The sequence below is a fragment of the Zootoca vivipara genome, chromosome 13 (assembly GCF_965207765.1).
Source record: "Zootoca vivipara chromosome 13, rZooViv2.hap1.1, whole genome shotgun sequence".
Taxonomy (NCBI): domain Eukaryota; kingdom Metazoa; phylum Chordata; class Lepidosauria; order Squamata; family Lacertidae; genus Zootoca; species Zootoca vivipara.
The window spans coordinates 14,629,592-14,647,765 of record NC_142596.1 but is presented as its reverse complement, the minus strand read 5'-3'; the positions used below and the strand labels follow the sequence as shown (position 1 = coordinate 14,647,765).

The 18,174-nt window shown below is 45.8% G+C and overlaps 1 protein-coding gene across 1 annotated transcript in view; it reads right to left on the bottom strand.

Annotated features, from left to right (window-relative positions):
- PDE8A (phosphodiesterase 8A) overlaps positions 1-4,832 on the bottom strand; it is a 163,922-nt gene extending 159,090 nt beyond the window's left edge. Inside the window, exon 1 of the mRNA XM_035132259.3 lies at positions 4,520-4,832. Coding sequence (XP_034988150.3) covers positions 4,520-4,585 — 66 coding nt within the window. The 5' untranslated portion in view covers positions 4,586-4,832. The remainder of the gene's footprint in view (positions 1-4,519) is intronic.
- Between the last annotated feature and the right edge of the window lie 13,342 nt (positions 4,833-18,174).

Genomic DNA, 18,174 nt, shown 5'->3' with positions numbered 1-18,174 from the left:
ACCAGACATCCCACTGCTCACTTGTGACATGCCACACCATGCATCCCACAATCTGAGCAGCAAACCTGCAATATCTGAATATGCAATTCAGTGTTGCCATAGTTTGTTGTCTGTATATACTGATTTGTTGATAGTTGATGGATTGACTATCTCCTCTTTGGGCAGTTGGGGGCGCTAGACTGGATGACCTTTCGTTTATTTATTTCATGCAACACTGATGCACAACATTAGAAACTGTTTAAAACAATGATGCAACCTTAGAATCGCAGAACTATACAGTTGGAAGGGACCCCAAGTGTCTTCTAGACCACCCCACTGCTAGGCAGGAACAGGATAGCTGTCCCATACAGGGATCGAACCTGCAACCTTGGTGTTATCCCTGGGGAGAGCATTCCACAGATGGGGAGCCACTTCAGAGAAGGCTTGTTCTTGTGTTGCCACGCTCCGGACCTCACATGGAGGAGGAGGCACACGAAGAAGGGCCTCAGAAGATGATCTCATGGTTCATATGGAAAGAGGAGGTCTTTGAGGTATTGCAGTCCTGAGCTGTTCAGTAGGCCCCATCAAGTTCTAAGGCAGGGATAGCCAAGGGGGTGCCCTCTAGGTGTTGTTGACTACAGCTCCCATCATCCCTAGATAGCACGGCCAAAGGTTAGGGGTGCTGATAGCGACATCCAGCAACACTGGAGAGCTCCACATTGACTTCCCTGTGCCAAGGTCTCAATCATGGATGGGAGAGGATGTTGGGGGAGGTGTCGGCTTTTAAATCCATATCAAAACATCCCAGTTTGACATCTAAACCATTAATTCTCCCGTAAGCCATGGAAATGGAACTGCATTTTGATTGTTGTTCTTCAGAATCAGATATTCCAGGAGGTTAATCACTAACCCTCTTATCTAAACAATCTACAAGTGCCTTCAGTATTTATGAAGATGAAGTTCTGCTTCCACTAGTTTCAGCCAGCGGGGCAGAATATATTAACAGCAGGCCTTTGAACCTTGAATTGTGCCTCCCCCAATCTGAAATCTCTCTCTCTCTCTTTCACACATGTACAAGCACAAACCTGCAACCGCACCCTAATTTAAACCTTGATCAGAATCCCATTCACACACATTCCCGCTGATATCTAAACTGTTGGCCCTCTATGCAGTAGTAATGGCTAGAAGAACAACGGTTTGTCCAAATCAACCTAGAGCACAAACTGAAGCCTATTGACACACTATTGAATTCAGTGGGGATTATTTGAGACTGGGGTGAAATTTGATTTGATTCTTATTTTAATGTAAACCAGCCTAACCTATGATTTACAAAACAACGCAGACACCATCCTTCAAAATTTGCACTTCTCCAGATTTGGCACTTCAATTCTCCAACTAAGTAATAGGTACAAAAATGCACAAATCAGGGGAAGGTGTGCATTGAAGCAAAAATAGCATACCAAAAAATGGATTATATTTGGGGAAATTGCTTGTGAAAACATGTATGTTAAAGGGGAAATGTGCAATAAAATGCTAATGAATTTTCCTGAGGACTTGGGGGTGAGGGGGATGCTAACTGATGGAGAGAACCGAACTAAAGATTGTAAAAATATAGAAAACAAGAGAAACTAAAAATTATTATTTTAAAACGTATTTATAGCCCACCTTTCTCCCAAGCTGGGATTCAAAGCGGTTGACAACGTTTAGGAACAACATTATAAAATGCAAGGTAGTAGAAACAAACTAGTTAAAAACAATAATTAAAATACATCAAAGCTCATTTCGAACCAGCAATTAACATAGTTTGGCCTGACAGCAGCCCAGTGGTAAGCATCATCTTCACCTTCGTTTTCAAAGGCCGGTCTGAATAGGAAGGTCTTAGGCTGTCAGTGGAAGAACTGACCAATTCATCCTGCCCCCTCCCCATTTAGGGCTCTTCCATACTTCCATTTGCTCTGCTGTTTTCCCCTGGGCAAACCTACGGTTTAGCACTGAATCGGAACAAATAGCAATCGGGTTTTCTGAGGGAAGAGGGACGCGGGTGGCACTGTGGGTTAAACCACTGAGCCTAGGGCTTGCTGATTGGAAGGTCAGCGGTTCAAATCCCTGTGACGGGGTGAGCTCCCGTTGCTCGGTCCCTGCTCCTGCCCACCAAGCAGTTCAAAAGCACGTCAAAGTGCAAGTAGATAAATAGGTACCGCTCCAAGCAGGAAGGTAAACAGTGTTTCCGTGCGCTGCTCTGGTTCGCCAGAAGTGGCTTTGTCATGCAGGCCACATGACCTGGAAGCTGTATGCTGGCTCCCTCAGCCAATAATGCAAGATGAGCGCCGTAACCCCAGAGTCAGTCACGACGGGACCTAATGGTCAGGGGTCCCTTTACCTTTACTTTCTGGGGGAAAGCAATGCGTAAAGTCAAAACTGCTCAGACCCAATAAGAAATGTGGAGTCCTAAATGTGCCTTTAATTACAGCCCCTCTCCAGGTTCATGGCTGAGGTGTCATCTGAAGCCAGAGACTTGATCACCCTTAGCCATAACGTTCAAGTTGTGGATGCTGGATCGCATTGCTTATGAGAGAAAAACTTGGATACCCAAGAGGAAATAAACATTGTTTCTAGTGCTGTCTTCAGGAAACACCAGTTTTAATTCCAAGAAGTACAACACACACAGTATTATTGAACTGCTATACCTGGGGGATCAATGCATAACCAGCCCCACATCTTTGCAGTTATAGCATTTCATTCAGCAATAAATCTCTTACGACTATTATTATTATTATTTTACAGGAGAACAAGAAAAAAAAACCCTGGACAAGATCATATGTTCTTGCAAGCTCAATCTTTTCAAGTCATGTAACAGGATGAGATTAACAGAAACACTTTAACCTGTCCCAAACTGGCAATTTGTCAATTGTCTCTCACATAGGAAATAATTCGGGGAGGGGCTCTCTTCACACGCCACCTTTTGGCGTGTTTCTCTTTTTAACTAGCTGTCAAAATTGCCACTAAAAGGTGACCTGAGGACAAGGCTGTTATAAACAGCCGGATTAGATTAGGAGCACAGCCAAGCACAGAAAAAGGATTTGGCAGAAACACAGAACGCCAGGCTTACCACCTCTCCCAAAGGTACAAGGAGGAGCTGGTCACTAATTCTTTTGAGATGCAACATCTCCAAACTCATATGCACATTTTGAACGGCTACTTGCAGTTTTTACAACCAGGTGGCAATTCTAGTTACACAACCCGGGGCGACGAACACACAAAGCAGCACCGATGAATAAACAACAGGTACAATCCAACTGCCCTCCTGATTATGTTTCCTTAATCCGGTGTCTTCAAACCCTATAACTCTGGCGTAGTTTCGCCGACGTCATTGGGATTACCCTCAGAGAAAGAGGTTTTCTAAAACAGACTTTCAGGGATGAAATTACACACACAGAGAGAGAGACTCATAGGAAATTGTCACTTGCACAAGAAGAGAAAACAGCGCCCCTGAATTTCATCCACTCACACAGACACAAAATAAAAATAAAATAAAATAAATCCTTCCAGTAGCACCTTAGAGACCAACTAAGTTTTTCATGTGCATGCACACTTCTTCAGAAACAAAGCACCTGAGACAACAACAACACCCCAAGAAATCTATTCATTTTTACCACTAGGATGTTTTTTTCTGGTCTGAGCCAAGGTAAATGAGGGTAAACATGTGGTTATAAGAATTGCCCCATGGATCTGGGGAAGTACAGGGTGGTTTTTTTTTCTGATACCACACCCTTTCTTCGGTTATTAGACCATTTTACTTCCCTGAGATACAGTGGAACAAACTTTGGGACTAAAAAAAACGACACCTAAAAACAGTTTGTTAAGTTTTGTTTAAGGTTTGGGTTCCGGCGAATATCTCACTTCTCTGTCACAGTCTCCTTGTACAAATCTCAGTGTTACTTGAAGCTCCATGGCATTTATTTGATCCATAAAATCGACTGTGGGGTTAGAACTTCAGTTTTACATCAAATGATGGGGGGGGCCCTGAAATCTAACAAAATAGTACATAAATTCTGAAGAAATTTCTAAAGAAATCACCCACAACCGCAATTACAGAAATATTGCTCCTTCTTCCAAGATAACCCTGCCACCAATGTGACAGCAACTTCAACATTCACTTTTACAGTTTTCGCTGCCTTCTAAAGTTGTATTACTCTGTGGATTTTTATTTTTATTTAAAATAGCACTGTTTACACCATTTTGTTAAGAAGTTGTATATACAGTACGCTGTCAGACTGCCGGGCTCTGATGGAACGGCTTGCTTCCAAAGTATAAGTTTTTTGGGTTTTTTTAGTTTAGAGTACAGCAAATAAAACAAAACTCTGCTGTTTACCTCTCTCCAAGTCAGAGCATTCCCAATTCAACACTCCTTTGTTCCTCACCTCCCTGACTTTGTACACAATTTTGAACAGGCAGCCCCCCCCCCTCACTGCCCCCTCCTGTCCTTATCTGGAGTCTTCTGTTGCCAAATTAAGAGAAACAAATGCATAATTTCCCCCACCTTGTACCGAGGGCCATTGAGAACGTTTCTGTTTTCCAAAGCTCCGGCGTCTTCGTTTTCCTCCATGCTCTCTTGATTTTAAAAGCTTGGATTTCCAGTGTAAACATCAAAGTGGGCCCCCCAGGAGACAAAAGCAGCGCTTCTCCAGTGGGGTAGGACAGTTGAACTGAGCTACTTGTGTTAAGTAGCTCAGAGAGTTGTTGTGGTGGGGTTTTTCCCCCCCCTCCTAAAGTCCTCTTGGTCTAATCCTAGATTTTCAAATCACGCTTCATAGGTTTGTTAAGGAGCACGCAACATGTGAGCAGGGGAGAGCATGTATTTCCCTCTCTGAGATGGATTGATCTTGTTGCCTGCATAAACCCCTCTCTGATCTTATTCTGCAGACTGGCTTTTATAAAGACAAAACAACTTTGGAGGGCAACTTCCCAAATCAGAAGTAATTCCACAGGCTAGCTCCTCCCCTCTGCTCTCAGAGCTATTCTAGATTATATATATGTCTAGGATAATAATAAAAAACTTAGATGCAAGGTCACCCGGCAACCAATCCTTTCACGTCACTGAAGGTAATAAAGTAAACTTACATTGAAGCCTTATTATCTGCCTGAGTAAATATTGTTGTTGGGATAAGCAGAACCTTGGAATGGTAAGAGGGATGAATGAATGATTAAATCTCTCTTTCTCGCTCTCACCATATGCATCCGAGTTATGTTTTAAATATGACTATCAACCGATGGAAATCATTTTTAGTACAAGTGTCCCCTGCTTTTTGAGCTATTGATCAAGTTAGCAGTTGCGTTTCGGTACGTTTGCACACACAACCGAAACCTCGACGCGACGCCGTTGGGTAAGATCTCTTATCTGAGCAAAGGAAGGAAGGAAATTGCTTTGCAGAAGGATTTTTCTCTTTAATTTGCTTGCACTGGTGGGACACTGGAACCAAAATAGTCTAAATAATAAATAATCAAGAGAGAGATCTTCTAGTAATATAATCCTCCACTGTTGTTAGGCAAAGTTTATACATCAAGACCAAAAGAAGGGGTGGGAAATGTGCAGCCCATATTTCCAATAACTGGAGATAAATAATGCATCTACAGAAACTGCAGCTCTGTTTGGGAGAAGCACGAAGGAGAGGACCGAAAAATGGCCTGGATGTAGGAACAACCAAAATAACAAGAGTGTGCTTGAAACAAAATAAACAAATTCCTTCCAGTAGCACCTTAGAGACCAACTAAGTTTGTCATTGGTATGAGCTTTCGGGTGCATGCACACTTCTTCAGATACACGACAAACTTAGTTGGTCTCTAAGGTGCTACTGGAAGGAATTTTTTTATTTTGTGCAGACCAACCTGTACCAAGAGTGCGCTTGTTGCAATTGACTTGCAGCCCCATAGATTAATACATGGGGACAAGCCACAGTATGGGAGCCTCCCACATGGGGCCAAAGCATCTCATAACAGAGCATTTATGTGGCCTGAGAACCTAGACAAAATGCTTGCAGTGGTCCAACTGATTACAGCAGTGGTTTTCAACCACTGTGCCGTGGCACCCTGGGGTGCCTTGAATGACAGTCAGGGGTGCTGCGGGCAACACTGGCCTCTGTCTCCCTCTTTCCTTCGCTCCCTCCTCTAATGCCTTCTCGTGTCTCTGCCTCCCAAAGGCTTGCACAGCTGTTTGTTGCAGCAGCCCTGTTTGTTACAGACTCCCCAGGCAAATGCTGCCTCTGGGGCTGGCCAGGGGGTGCTGGTTGCCAGGCCTTGGAATAAACAGCGAGTGGGCGAGGGAGCCCAGCCAGCCCTTGCTGTTGGGAATGAACAGGCCCCTGTGGGGCAGTGTGAGGAGGCACCTCTCTTGGGGGCAGGAGGGCAGGCAGCTCAGAGACCAGGCACAGTGGCAACAGCTGCCTAGAGGACTCCCAAGGAGAGGGGAGGGGAGGTGGACTGAGCCGCACAGGGGTGCCACAGAAATAATTTAGTTTTGTGGACTCAAAAAGGAAGAAAACCTCTGGATGACCAGATCTCTCAACCCTTGCCCATTGTGGCTGATTCAAGGTGTGTGTGGCTGGGAGAGCCCATGGTATGGCAAATACATCTCTGTGTGAGGGGGTGGTGCTTATTATTATTATTGTTATTATTATTATTTATACCCCCACCCATCTGGCTGGGTTTCCTCAGCCACTCTGGGCGGCTCCCAACAAAATGTTAAAAATACAATAAAGCATCAAACATTAAAAACTTTCCTAAACAGGGCTGCCTTCAGACATCTTCTAAAAGTCAGATAGTTGTCTGTTTCCTTGACATCTGATGGGAGGGCGTTCCACAGGGCAGGCGCCACTACAGAGAAGGCCCTCTACCTGGTTCCCTCTAACCTCACTTCGCACAGGGAGGGAACTGCCAGAAGGCCCTCGGAGCTGGACCTCAGTGCCCGGGCTGAACAATGGGGGTGGAGACACTTCTTCAGGGATACTGGACCAAGGCTGTTTAGGACTCTAAAGGTCAGCACCAGCACTTTTAATTGTGCTCGGAAACTGGGAGCCAATGTAGGTCTTTCAGGACCGGTGTTATATGGTCTCTGCGGCCACTCCCAGTCACTAGTCTAGCTGCCACATTCTGGATTAGTTGTAGTTTCTGGGTCACCTTCAAAGGTGGCCCCACATAGAGCGCATTGCAGTAGTCCAAGCAGGAGATAACTAGAGCATGCACCACACTGGTGAGACAGTCTGCAGGCAGGTAGGGCCTCAGCCTGCATATCAGATGGAGCTGATAAACAGTTGCCCTGGACACAGAATTGGCCTGCGCCTCCATGGACAGCTGGGAGTCAAAAATGACTCCCAGGCTGCACACCTTCAGGGAGCACAGTTACCCCATTCAGCACCAGGGAGTCCCCCACCCCCACCCACCCCCTGTCCCACCAAAATAGTATACTTCTGTCTGGTCAGGATTCAGCCTCAATCAGTTAGCTGCCATCCATCCTCTCAACCACCTCCAGACACTCACACAGGACCTTCACCGCCTTCACTGGTTGTGATTTAAAGGATAGGTAGAGCTGGGTATCATCCGCATACTGATGAACACCCAGCCCAAACCCCCTGATGATCTCTCCCAGCGGCTTCACATAGATGTTAAAAAGCATGGGGGAGAGGACGGAACCCTGAGGTACCCCACAAGTGAGAGCCCAGGGGTCTGAACACTCAAGAAGTGATGATATTTCTGCCCCTGGGGAAAAAAAACCCTCTCTTTTGATAAATAAGAGTAGTGGTTTGAGAGAGTAGTTCAGCTGCAAGCTTCTTGGAGGCTACTGAATATCTAGATCCATTTCAGTTAGCGTTCAAACCCCATTTGTAGTTGCCCCAGTGGACAACCTTTCCTGAGAGAGAAAGAGACAGGGCTAATACAACCCTCTCTTCCCTCCTGGTTGCCTAGCTACTATCTCAAAACTGTCCAACTCTTTCCCCGACTGTACAACCTCTGAATCTGCTGGTCTCTCTGCTTCTGGGAACAAAGGAAGGGGGCCTCGCAAATCTCCCCCTTCTTCCTTTGTTAGAGGCTGCTCTGTCTATGATTGCATTCCTCCCTCTTCAGAGTCATACTAGTCTCTGACATCCGATCAGCCCCAGCCAACGACGTCTAGAAGGCCACAGGTTGCTCATCCCTACCACAAAGATAACTCTGGGACAAACCAGCCATGGCTGCTCTCCTAGGGACTGAGTGCCCTCCCTCCCATAAAATATTTGAGGGGGCCAGCCTCCCACCCACAAAGCTAATGGCATTCAAATGGTGTACTGCAGGGGTCCCCAAACTACGGCCCCGGGCCGGATGCGGCCCAATTGGCCTCCCAATCCGGCCCGCGACGACCCCCGCCGCCCGCTGCCGCCGCCCGCTCTTACAGCGCGCGGCGCGGCGACTATCTTCAAAATCGGCAAAAAATCACCGAAAATCCTTTGTGCGCATGCGTATGGGCCTCTCCCGACCCAGAAGAGGTCATTTCCGATGCACTTCCGGGTCGGGGGAGGCCCATACGCATGCGCACAAGCGATTTTCGGTGATTTTTTCCCGACCGTGTGCGTGTGCGCATGCGCACGGGCGCGCACTCCCCCGTCCTCCGGCCCGCTGCGCGGTAAGTCTGGGGACCCCTGGTGTACTGTATGTGCACCGCATCATGTGATCGGTTTTGTGGGGCAGGGCATACCTTGGGCCCCCTAATATTTTATTCAAGTTGGCACCCCTGCGTATGAGTCTGCAGTTATCCAGATTTGGCTCTGTTAATTGAATTCTTTAATTTTATCTTCTTCACGGCACACTAATTTCTTCTGTGAGGCTTAGTACTCGTTGTATCTCAGTTGTTGCAGCTATTTTATTATGGCTGGGGCAGAGGGAGGCTTGCAAACAGGAAAGACAGAATATTATATTATTGCCTGAGTGAACTCCTGCCTGAGGCTATTTCAGGGGCCAACGTCATGCCTACCTCCGAGATCCTCAGGCGGCTTCAGATGAACGATGTCCCCCAAATAGGTGGCGTTTTTCTTGGTTGCAAAACTCTCCTGCCCACCCGGGGGAAAGGTCAGGCTCCTTCTTTTGGCAACGGTCTTTGATTTCGAGATCCGTTTCCCCTGGACTGATCCTTTCAAGCTTTTAGGATTAATAAAATGATCAAATAGCTGCAAAGGTCAACCAGGTCTGTGAAGCATGCATTTCAAATCACTTTAATGAAGCAACGTTTCATAGGGAGAAAGGAATCTTTCGGATTAACTCTCTGCTCCTCTGAGGCCCAGCGGAAGCGAAGAAAGAAAGAAAAGGGAAAGATCAGGGGTTGTAGCCCATGCTACTCAGAGTAGACTGAAGTTAACCAACTCAGGTTCATTATTTTCATTGGGTCTACTCTCATTTGGGAGAATCTTGTAACTTTGGACTTCCCACCTCCCCCTCTGTGGCTTCTGTTATCAAACCATTTCTACCACATCTTTTTTTAAAAAATATCCAAGTTTTTTTTTAAAATAACTCCATTGTACCCATAGTTCTCGTCACATTACAAGTGTTATTGCAATCCCGCTAATGTTTTCAGCTGCTTACAGTGGTCTTTAAGGAAAATTGTAAATTTCCCCCATTCCTTATTAATGTTTTGGTCTTTCTGGTTCCTGAGCTTTCTGGTCAGTTTTGCCATTTTGGCATAGTCCAATAGTTTCATTTGCCATTCTTCTCTGGTAGGGGCCCTCACTTTTTTTCTATCCGGGTGGCCAAAAGACCTCAGAGTTCAAGGCCTATTTGCCTGAGGCGACTACTTCCTTCCGCCCAATGGTAGGGGCGGCTTTTTGGAACCACCTCTGCTAACCCTTCCCTGTCTTTGTTCACTCTGACTTCCCTACATCGTTTTTGATGTAGGCAGAACATGAAGCATTTCATTCCTTTTATCCTGTCCTCTTCTTTTCTGGCTCGCGATAGGCAGTGGAACAAGATCAGAAATTGCTTGGACTAGACTCTACTCCCACCATCGCAACCTGTTTCTAAACCTCAGGTGGGGAGTCTGTCAAGCCAATTAGATGACTTCCCTGTACTGTGTGACTGACAGACTGACTGACGGACTGAAAGGCTCTAATCAAAAGGGAAACGGGTCGGAATGTGTCTGCCCAGTTCTCTGCTTCTCTTGCTTGTTAAGCAGATCCAAAAGGGGAGGCGCCGTCTCTCCAGTTCCCCTCTTGCCCTGCCTTTCTCCCGCCGTGGACTTTCTTTCTGCTCAGATAAGGTACTCGGAATACCAAGCTTGCAAGCAGGGAGGCAGGGAGGGAGAATGGTACAACTTGTTACTGGGTCCATTCCACGTCAGCCCAAACAATCCCCCCTCTGGGGAAATAAAACTGATAACCGCTCCGAAAGAAAGAAGAGATGTGGGTTGCTGCTTAAAAGAGCTGGGTACAAAGGGGGACAGAACTCCTGCATTTTGAGAAGTGATGTCGAAACATTTGGACGGTGCTTTCAGAGGGTGTGAAGGTTTAAAAAGGTAAAGGTAAAGGGACCCCTGACCATTAGGTCCAGTCGTGACCGACTCTGGGGTTGCGCGCTCATCTCACATTATTGGCCGAGGGAGCCGGTGTATAGCTTCCAGGTCATGTGGCCAGCATGACAAAGCCGCTTCTGGCAAACCAGAGCAGCACATAGAAACGCTGTTTACCTTCCCGCTGTAGTGGTTCCTATTTATCTACTTGCATTTTGACGTGCTTTCGAACTGCTAGGTTGGCAGGAGCTGGGACCAAGCAACGGGAGCTCACCCCGTCACAGGGATTCGAACCGCCAACCTTCTGATCAGCAAGCCCTAGGCTCAGTGGTTTAACCACAGCGCCGCCTGGGTCCCTGTGTGAAGGTTTATCGAGCCATAATCCTTCCAACCTGAAAGCCACCGGATGTTATTGGGCTCACATCCAGAGTGAATATTCAGATGGTTGTAGGACAGCAGGGGCAGGCCATGTGACGCTCTCCACATGTTGAGCCAGTGTGGTGTAGTGGTTAGAAGGCTGTTCTCCAACTGGACAGTGTTTCCCAGTTGTCGGTGTTTATACAGTACTACATTTTTTTAGGTCTTTAAACCTCTTTTGTTGACCACCAGCATTATGCTTTCCATTTTTAAGTTGAGAATAGAGTAGTTGCTTTGGGAGATGATCATCCGGCATCCGCACAACATGACCAGTCCAACGAAGTTGATGTTGAAGAATCATTGCTTCAACACTGGTGATCTTTGCTTCATCCAGTACACTGACATTAGCTCACCTGTCTTCCCAAGTGATGTGTAAGATTTTTTTCGGAGACACCGTTGATGGAATTTTTCGAGAAGTTGGAGGTGGCGTTTGTAAGTGGTCCACGTTTTACAAGCATACAGTAAGGTTGGTAGTACAATAGCTTTGTAAACAAGCATTTTGTTGGTTTCCCTGCGAAAGTCCCAGACACTGGAACTCAGGACGCAAGGGAGAAATGTGCTAAGAGGAAGGCACACTTGGCAAATCCACACCGTGATCAACTCCCGCCCGGGAACCAATGTCCTCACTGTGGAAAGACGTGTGGGTCCAGAATTGGCCTCCACAGTCACTTACGGACTCACTGTTAAAACCGTGTTTATGGAAGACAATCTTACTCGGTTACGAGTGATCGCCAATGAAGAAGAAGAAAGAAGTGGTTAGAGTGTCGGACTAAGACCTTGGAGGTCTGGGTTCGAATCCCTACTCAGCCATGAAGCTCACTGGGTGACCTTGGGCCAGTTGCTGCCTCTCAGCCCAACCTACTTCACAGGGTTGTTGTGGGGATTAAATGGGGGGGGCAGAATCATGTGCGCCACTTTGAGCTCCTTTGAGAAATAGGTGGGATTTCAATGCAATAAAATAAAATAGATATAGAGGCTTTTGGACTTGTGCTGCCCATTATAGCAGTAGTCCCCCAACATCTGAAGAAGTATTATGTAAGCATAGTAATAACAACAACAATAATTATGATGTTGATGACGATGGATTTATTGGGGGAAATTTAGCCTAAAAATACATACGTTAATAAAAAGAATGTACCATTAGTTAGAGTGTTGGACTAAGACCTTCCAGTAGCACCTTAGAGACCAACTAAGTTTGTCATAGGTATGTGCTTTCGTGTGCATGCACACTTCTTCAGATACACTGAAACAGGAGTCACCAGACCCTTATGTATAGTCAGAGGGTGGGGGTGGGGGTATTACTCAGAAGGGTGGTGGGAATGGGTGATTGGCTGATAGGAGTGGTGAACCTGTAGATGACTGTTAACGACTGTTAACGACTGTAATTGGTCTTGCAGGGAAAAGCAAGGGCTGAGGTACTAAAGAAAGCTTTATCGTGTATAATGAGATAAGAACCCAGTGTCCCTATTCAGACCAGGTGTCTCCATGGTTTTAAGCTTGGTAATGAGCTGCAATTCAGCAACTTCTCTTTCCAGTCTGTTTCTGAAATTTTTCTGCAATAAAACAGCTACTTTGAGATCTTGTATAGAATGTCCTGGGAAATTGAAGTGTTCTCCTACTGGTTTTTCTGTCTTGTGATTCCTGATGTCAGATTTATGTCCATTCATCCTTTGGCACCATGGAGAGAGACACCTTGCTTTCCCCTGCAAGACCAATTACAGTTCAAATCCCCCCTAAGCCACATGAAGTTCACCTGGGGCCCCTCACTCACTCTCAGCCGAACCCGCCTTGCAGGGCTGTTGTGAGGATAAAATGGGGAGGAGAGCCACGAGTGCCGCCTTAAGTTGGAAAGAGGGAATAGAAAACTACAGTGGTACCTCGGTTTATGAACACAATTGGTTCAGGAAGTCTGTTCATAAACTGAAGCGTTCATAAACTGAAGCAAACTTTCCCATTGAAAGTAATGGAAAGTGGATTAATCCATTCCAGACGGGTCCGCGGAGTACTCAACCTGAAGCATACTTAACCCGAAGCATGGGTGTAATTGGTTCCGGAAGTCTGTTCATAAACTGAAGCATTCATAAACTGAAGCGAACTTTCCCATTGAAAGTAATGGAAAGTGAATTAATCCGTTCCAGGTGGGTCCGCTGCGTTCGTAAACCGAAAATTCGTAAACCGAGGTGTTCGTAAACCGAGGTTCCACTGTAATACGTAAATAAAAATAAACATGCATCTCATTAGGAAAAAAGGCATGCAAAAATTTGGCAGAATCACACAGAAAATGAGTCTATTTAGGAGAAGCATGCATGTGTTTGTGCACAAATGCTGATGTGTTTTTCAGGAGCAATTTATTATTTTTTAAAAGAAACCCTCCCCCACGTGATGCGGAAAAGTGATAAGCGGAAAGTAAGAGTGGAGAAAAAGGAGAAATCAGAACAGACAGATGCACCCATTGCTATGCAGCCTGATGAACAGGGTGGGGGCAATTGGAATAGCAATAGCAGAACCCCGCCTTGGTGCTCAGCTGGAGAAAAAATTGCTGAGCAGAGTCCTGTGGTCTGGCCTTAGTGGGAGGGGTCCTTCGACGCCCCCGTCTTGCCAGCTCCCCCAAGCATAGCGATTTCTATTTTCTTTTCAGCACACGCTGATCTTAGCCCAACCTGCCCATAGATGAAGACTGTTTTCTTCCACTCCTTATAAAGAGCTTGCGATCTGCTTTTTTAACTCACTTGCAAATTCCCTACTGAGTTCATTCATTCTGGGAAGGAAGGAGGCAGCCGGCCAACCCCGAAATTTCAAATTGCTTTGTGTTGTTGATAACCGGTTTATTTTGGTTCTTTGTCAAGGTCAGCGGCAGCTCTCGCGGCTCGCTTTATGTATCAATTTGCCATCTTCCCCCTCAGTGAAAGAAAATGAATCCAGCCGTGATGGGGCTGCGGGACGACTCTCTCCCGAACATCCCTTACTGATTTCAGGCTGCAATCCTGCATATCTTTAAGGCCTATTTGTTTAAAATAGTTGTGCTCCATGTTCTCTTTCTCCCCATTTACGTCCAACTTTTCATATGTATTTTTAGCCACCCCTTCCCCGCTCAAAAATGCATTCACTATGGTAAAGTGTGTGTGTAATTGTATATATTAGCGAAAACAACGTACCAAAAATGCATTGTGTTATGGGAAAATGCTTTGCAGAAATGCACGTTACGGGAAACTGAAAACAAAAACGGTATGTTAGCAGGAATTGACACTGAAAAGCTGGTGGATTTTCATGAGGACTTTTAAAGAAAAAAATTGCTTTATTTTCCAGCGCTGATGAATTAATCTGAATTTGTGTGCATGCACACGAAAGCTCATACCAAAATAAAAACTTAGTTGGTCTTTAAGGTGCTACTGAATGAATTTTTTTATTGTACTTCACATAGTTACTGTTTTTCTTTTTCTGATCTGTACATTCTCTAGACTTCCTTGAAGCTGTATTTTTGAAAAGTCAATAAATATATATTTAAAAAGAATCACAAGCCAATGCTGAATTCACGAGAACTGAATTGAAGACTGGAAAAACGAGACATTCTCCCAAGTTTTCTGTTGTATTTTGGATAGTTATTTTGGCCTTGGGGCCACGTGGCTATCAATGTGAAATATAAAATAAATAAAACTGATTTTCATAAAGCAATTCTACTACTCTAACCACTACGGCACACAGACTTTTCAGTGTAAAGAGCCAGTGTAGCGAAGCGGTTTGACTAGACGTGAAGAGACCTGGGTTCGAATCCCTTCTCAACCATGAAGCAAACCCCTTTACTTTCATTGAGTTTTTGCCACCAGGACTGTACAGTGAGTTTGGCCTAAGCCAGAACTGAAATAGGCCAATGGAGGTTGATCCGGGCCTTGGGCCAAGTTGGGTTGAGACAAAGCCCCAGATCAGCCTGGATTAGGTCAGGTTGCCCAGAGTGGTCTCAGGCTGTCAGTTCCTTCTCAGCAAGGAATGCACTTGGGAAGCAGAAATGCCAGCAGGATTGAATCCTCCACTCACCAGCTGGAAGGTTCAATGCTGCATGCTTCAGTGTGCCTCTTTTCTTTGCAAGCACCTTCGCTGCAGGGAAGACCCATGCAAAGCGGCATTCTCAGGATCGAGCCCTCAAGGAGGGGATGAAGACCCCTATGAAAGCCTTTACCCTGTCCCCATACTGGTTTGGGGTTGGATCTGGGGCGGGTGCTTCCCACGCTGGCCAGGATCAGGATGCGGGCAGGCTGTGCACAGCCCAGATTGCCCCTTATTCTGGGGTGCTATGTAGGAAGAAAAAAAGTAAAGGTAAAGGACCCCTGGACGGTTAAGTCCAGTCAAAGGCGACTATGGGGTTGCGGAGCTCATCTCACTTTCAGGCCGATGGAGCCGGCCTTTGTCTGCAGACAGCTTTCCGGGACATGTGGCCAGCATGACTAAACCGCTTCTGGCGCAACGGAACACCATGACGGAAACCAGAGCGCACAGAAACGCCATTTACCTTCCCGCCGGAGTGATACCTATTTATCTACTTGCACTGGTGTGCTTTTGAACTGCTAGGTTGGCAGGAGCTGGGACCAAGCAATGGGAGCTCACCCCGTCACAGGGATTCGAACCGCCAACCTTCTGATCGGCAAGCCCAAGAGGCTCAGTGGTTTATACCGCAGCGCCACCCGCATCCCTTTATGTGGGGGAAAAAACATCACAGAGACATTAATGTGAATGGGGGAAACCCTTTCCACCACCATGCAGATTCTCCAAGTGTCCCTATTTTCCAGGAACTTTGAGTAGATTCATATACAAAAGTTTGTATTCCCTCTGTCTCCCTGCAGGAAATTTATATGGGACCTTTACCTAGGAGGTTTACTTTCTGTTATCAGGAGCTCAGCGTTCCCAGGAGCAGGTCAATGGACTCACAAGAACAGGTTAATCTACAATGCTAATGCCGTCAGCAAACAGAGAAGCAATATCTGAATATTTTCCTCCAGATAAGCCTCATGGTATGCATCGAGGTGGTGTGGGAAAAGATGTTGTGTGTGTCTGTGGAACATAGGAAGCTGCCTGAGGCACATTCGCACCAGACCTCTGAAGCAGTAGGATACCACTTTAAACTGCCATGGCTTCCCCCAAAGAATTATGGGAGCTGTAGTTTGTTACAGGGGCAAAGAATTTCTAGGAGCCCTTCCTGTTGCCCCCCCCCACAGCTGCAGTTTGCAAAGCGCATACCCTCCGACATTTCTCCGATGAAAATAGGGGCATCCTATTCCATCGTCGTCATCATTTTATTATTTGTACCCAGCCCATCTGATTGGGTTGCCCCAGCCACTCTGGGCAGCTTCCAACATATATAAAAACATAATTAAACATTAAACATTAAAAACAAACAAACATTCTCTATACCAGGATGCTTTCAAGTGTCTTCTAAAGGTTGTCTAGTTGCTCATCTCATTGGCTCAGGCGTCTCATAACTCCATACCCACCAATCTTTCTCCAATGAAAATAGGGACACCCTAAGGAAAAGTGGGATCAAATCAGAAACCGGGACTGCTTCTGTAAAATTGGGGCTGTCCCTGGAAAACAGGGACACTTGGAGGGTCTGAAAGTGGTTTAACAGTCAGTCTCTCTTCCTATGGAACTATTCCATTTCTTTCATAGAATCATAGAGTTGGAAGAGACCACAAGGGCCATCCAGTCCAACCCCCTGCCAAGCAGGAAACACCATCAAAACAGTCTTGACATATGCCTGTCAAGCCTCTGCTTAAAGACCTCCAAAGAAGGAGACTCCACCACACTCCTTGGCAGCAAATTCCACTGCCGAACAGCTCTTACTGTTAGGAAGTTCTTCCTAATGTTTAGGTGGAATCTTCTTTCTTGTAGTTTGAATCCATTGCTCTGTGTCCGCTTCTCTGGAGCAGCAGAAAACAACCTTTCTCCATCCTCTATATGACATCCTTTAATTGGATGGTTTTTATTGCTGAGTTGATAGTGCCTTATAATGAGCTCTTAATTTTATGCATGGTTACTTAAGTCCCAGCTTCCATTGTCCCTGGCCTTTAGGCACACTTGCTAGGGCTGAAGGGAGTTGTAGTTTAGCAACATTCAGGGGAACGTAGGTTCCTAACTCTTGCTATAGTGAATTCAACAAACAGCATTTGGTTTGGACTAGACTCAGCGGGAGTGCCAGCTTGGCCCCACAACTGTGGGTGCCCAAGGCCGTGGGTGCCACGCAGCGTGCCTGGCTGTGGCACCAAATTTTGTGGGTGCCTGGGCCCTTCATGGGGAATTTTGTGGGTGCTTGAGCACCCAGGATCCCGGAGAGTTGGCACCTATGGAACTCAGTAAAGGTTACAATCCTACAAGGTACTTACTTGGGTTGGGAGTAAGTTTACACTACTCTTTTTGACTTACTTCTAAGTAAAGGTACACAGGTTTACTTCAGGCTGTTATGATCTCAAAAGTCAAGTAAAGAAATAAAATCTAACCAAGAAAACTACTTTCTCAAGCGGATTAGGCAATTAGCTGCTGTCACAGCGCCCTCTAGCGTTGCAGCATCCCAATTTTTTACTGCCTCTTTCTTATCAAGCCATTCGACAACAATATGAAGCATTCTAGAAACAGATGCAGATAACGGCTAGACTTGAGAGGAAGAGTGTCCTCTGTGGTGGGGGCATCCCTCATGCCTGTTTTCCCACAAGCAGCTCTTCAAAACAAGACAGGAAATATTGCTTTCTTTCTTTTTTTTTGCAAGCATTTGTTTCAAGTACTGTACTTGCAGAAGTCTCTGAGGTTTTGCACATATTAAAAAGAAATGCTTGGAAAATACAACTATCATTTGGCCTCGAATTAGAGTGTCTGTGCATCTCTGGACCTGAGGGATATAAATGAAATGAATGTGTAAAGACCAGATTACTATTTTTAAGCAGATATCCCTCAGCAAGAACCATAAGCTTTCAGGCAGGTAGTCCCCAGCAAGACAATTTATTGCCTTCTTCCTTGCTTTCTTCTTGTGGGGTGAGGTTTTTTATTGAGCATTCATCCTGCTTTTTTGCAGAAAGGCTGCATAATGTTGACTAACTAGTGAGCATCCCATCTCATTTGTTTGTGGGGAGCTTAGATGACGCTGGATTCAAGGAACTGCTTCCCCACAATTTCTCATCACTTTCCTTAACACAAAAGGTTTGTTGTTTTGGAGAAGGGTTTGTGTGGTGCAATCAGACTTGCTTGTTGTTGTTGTTGTTGTTTAGTTGTTT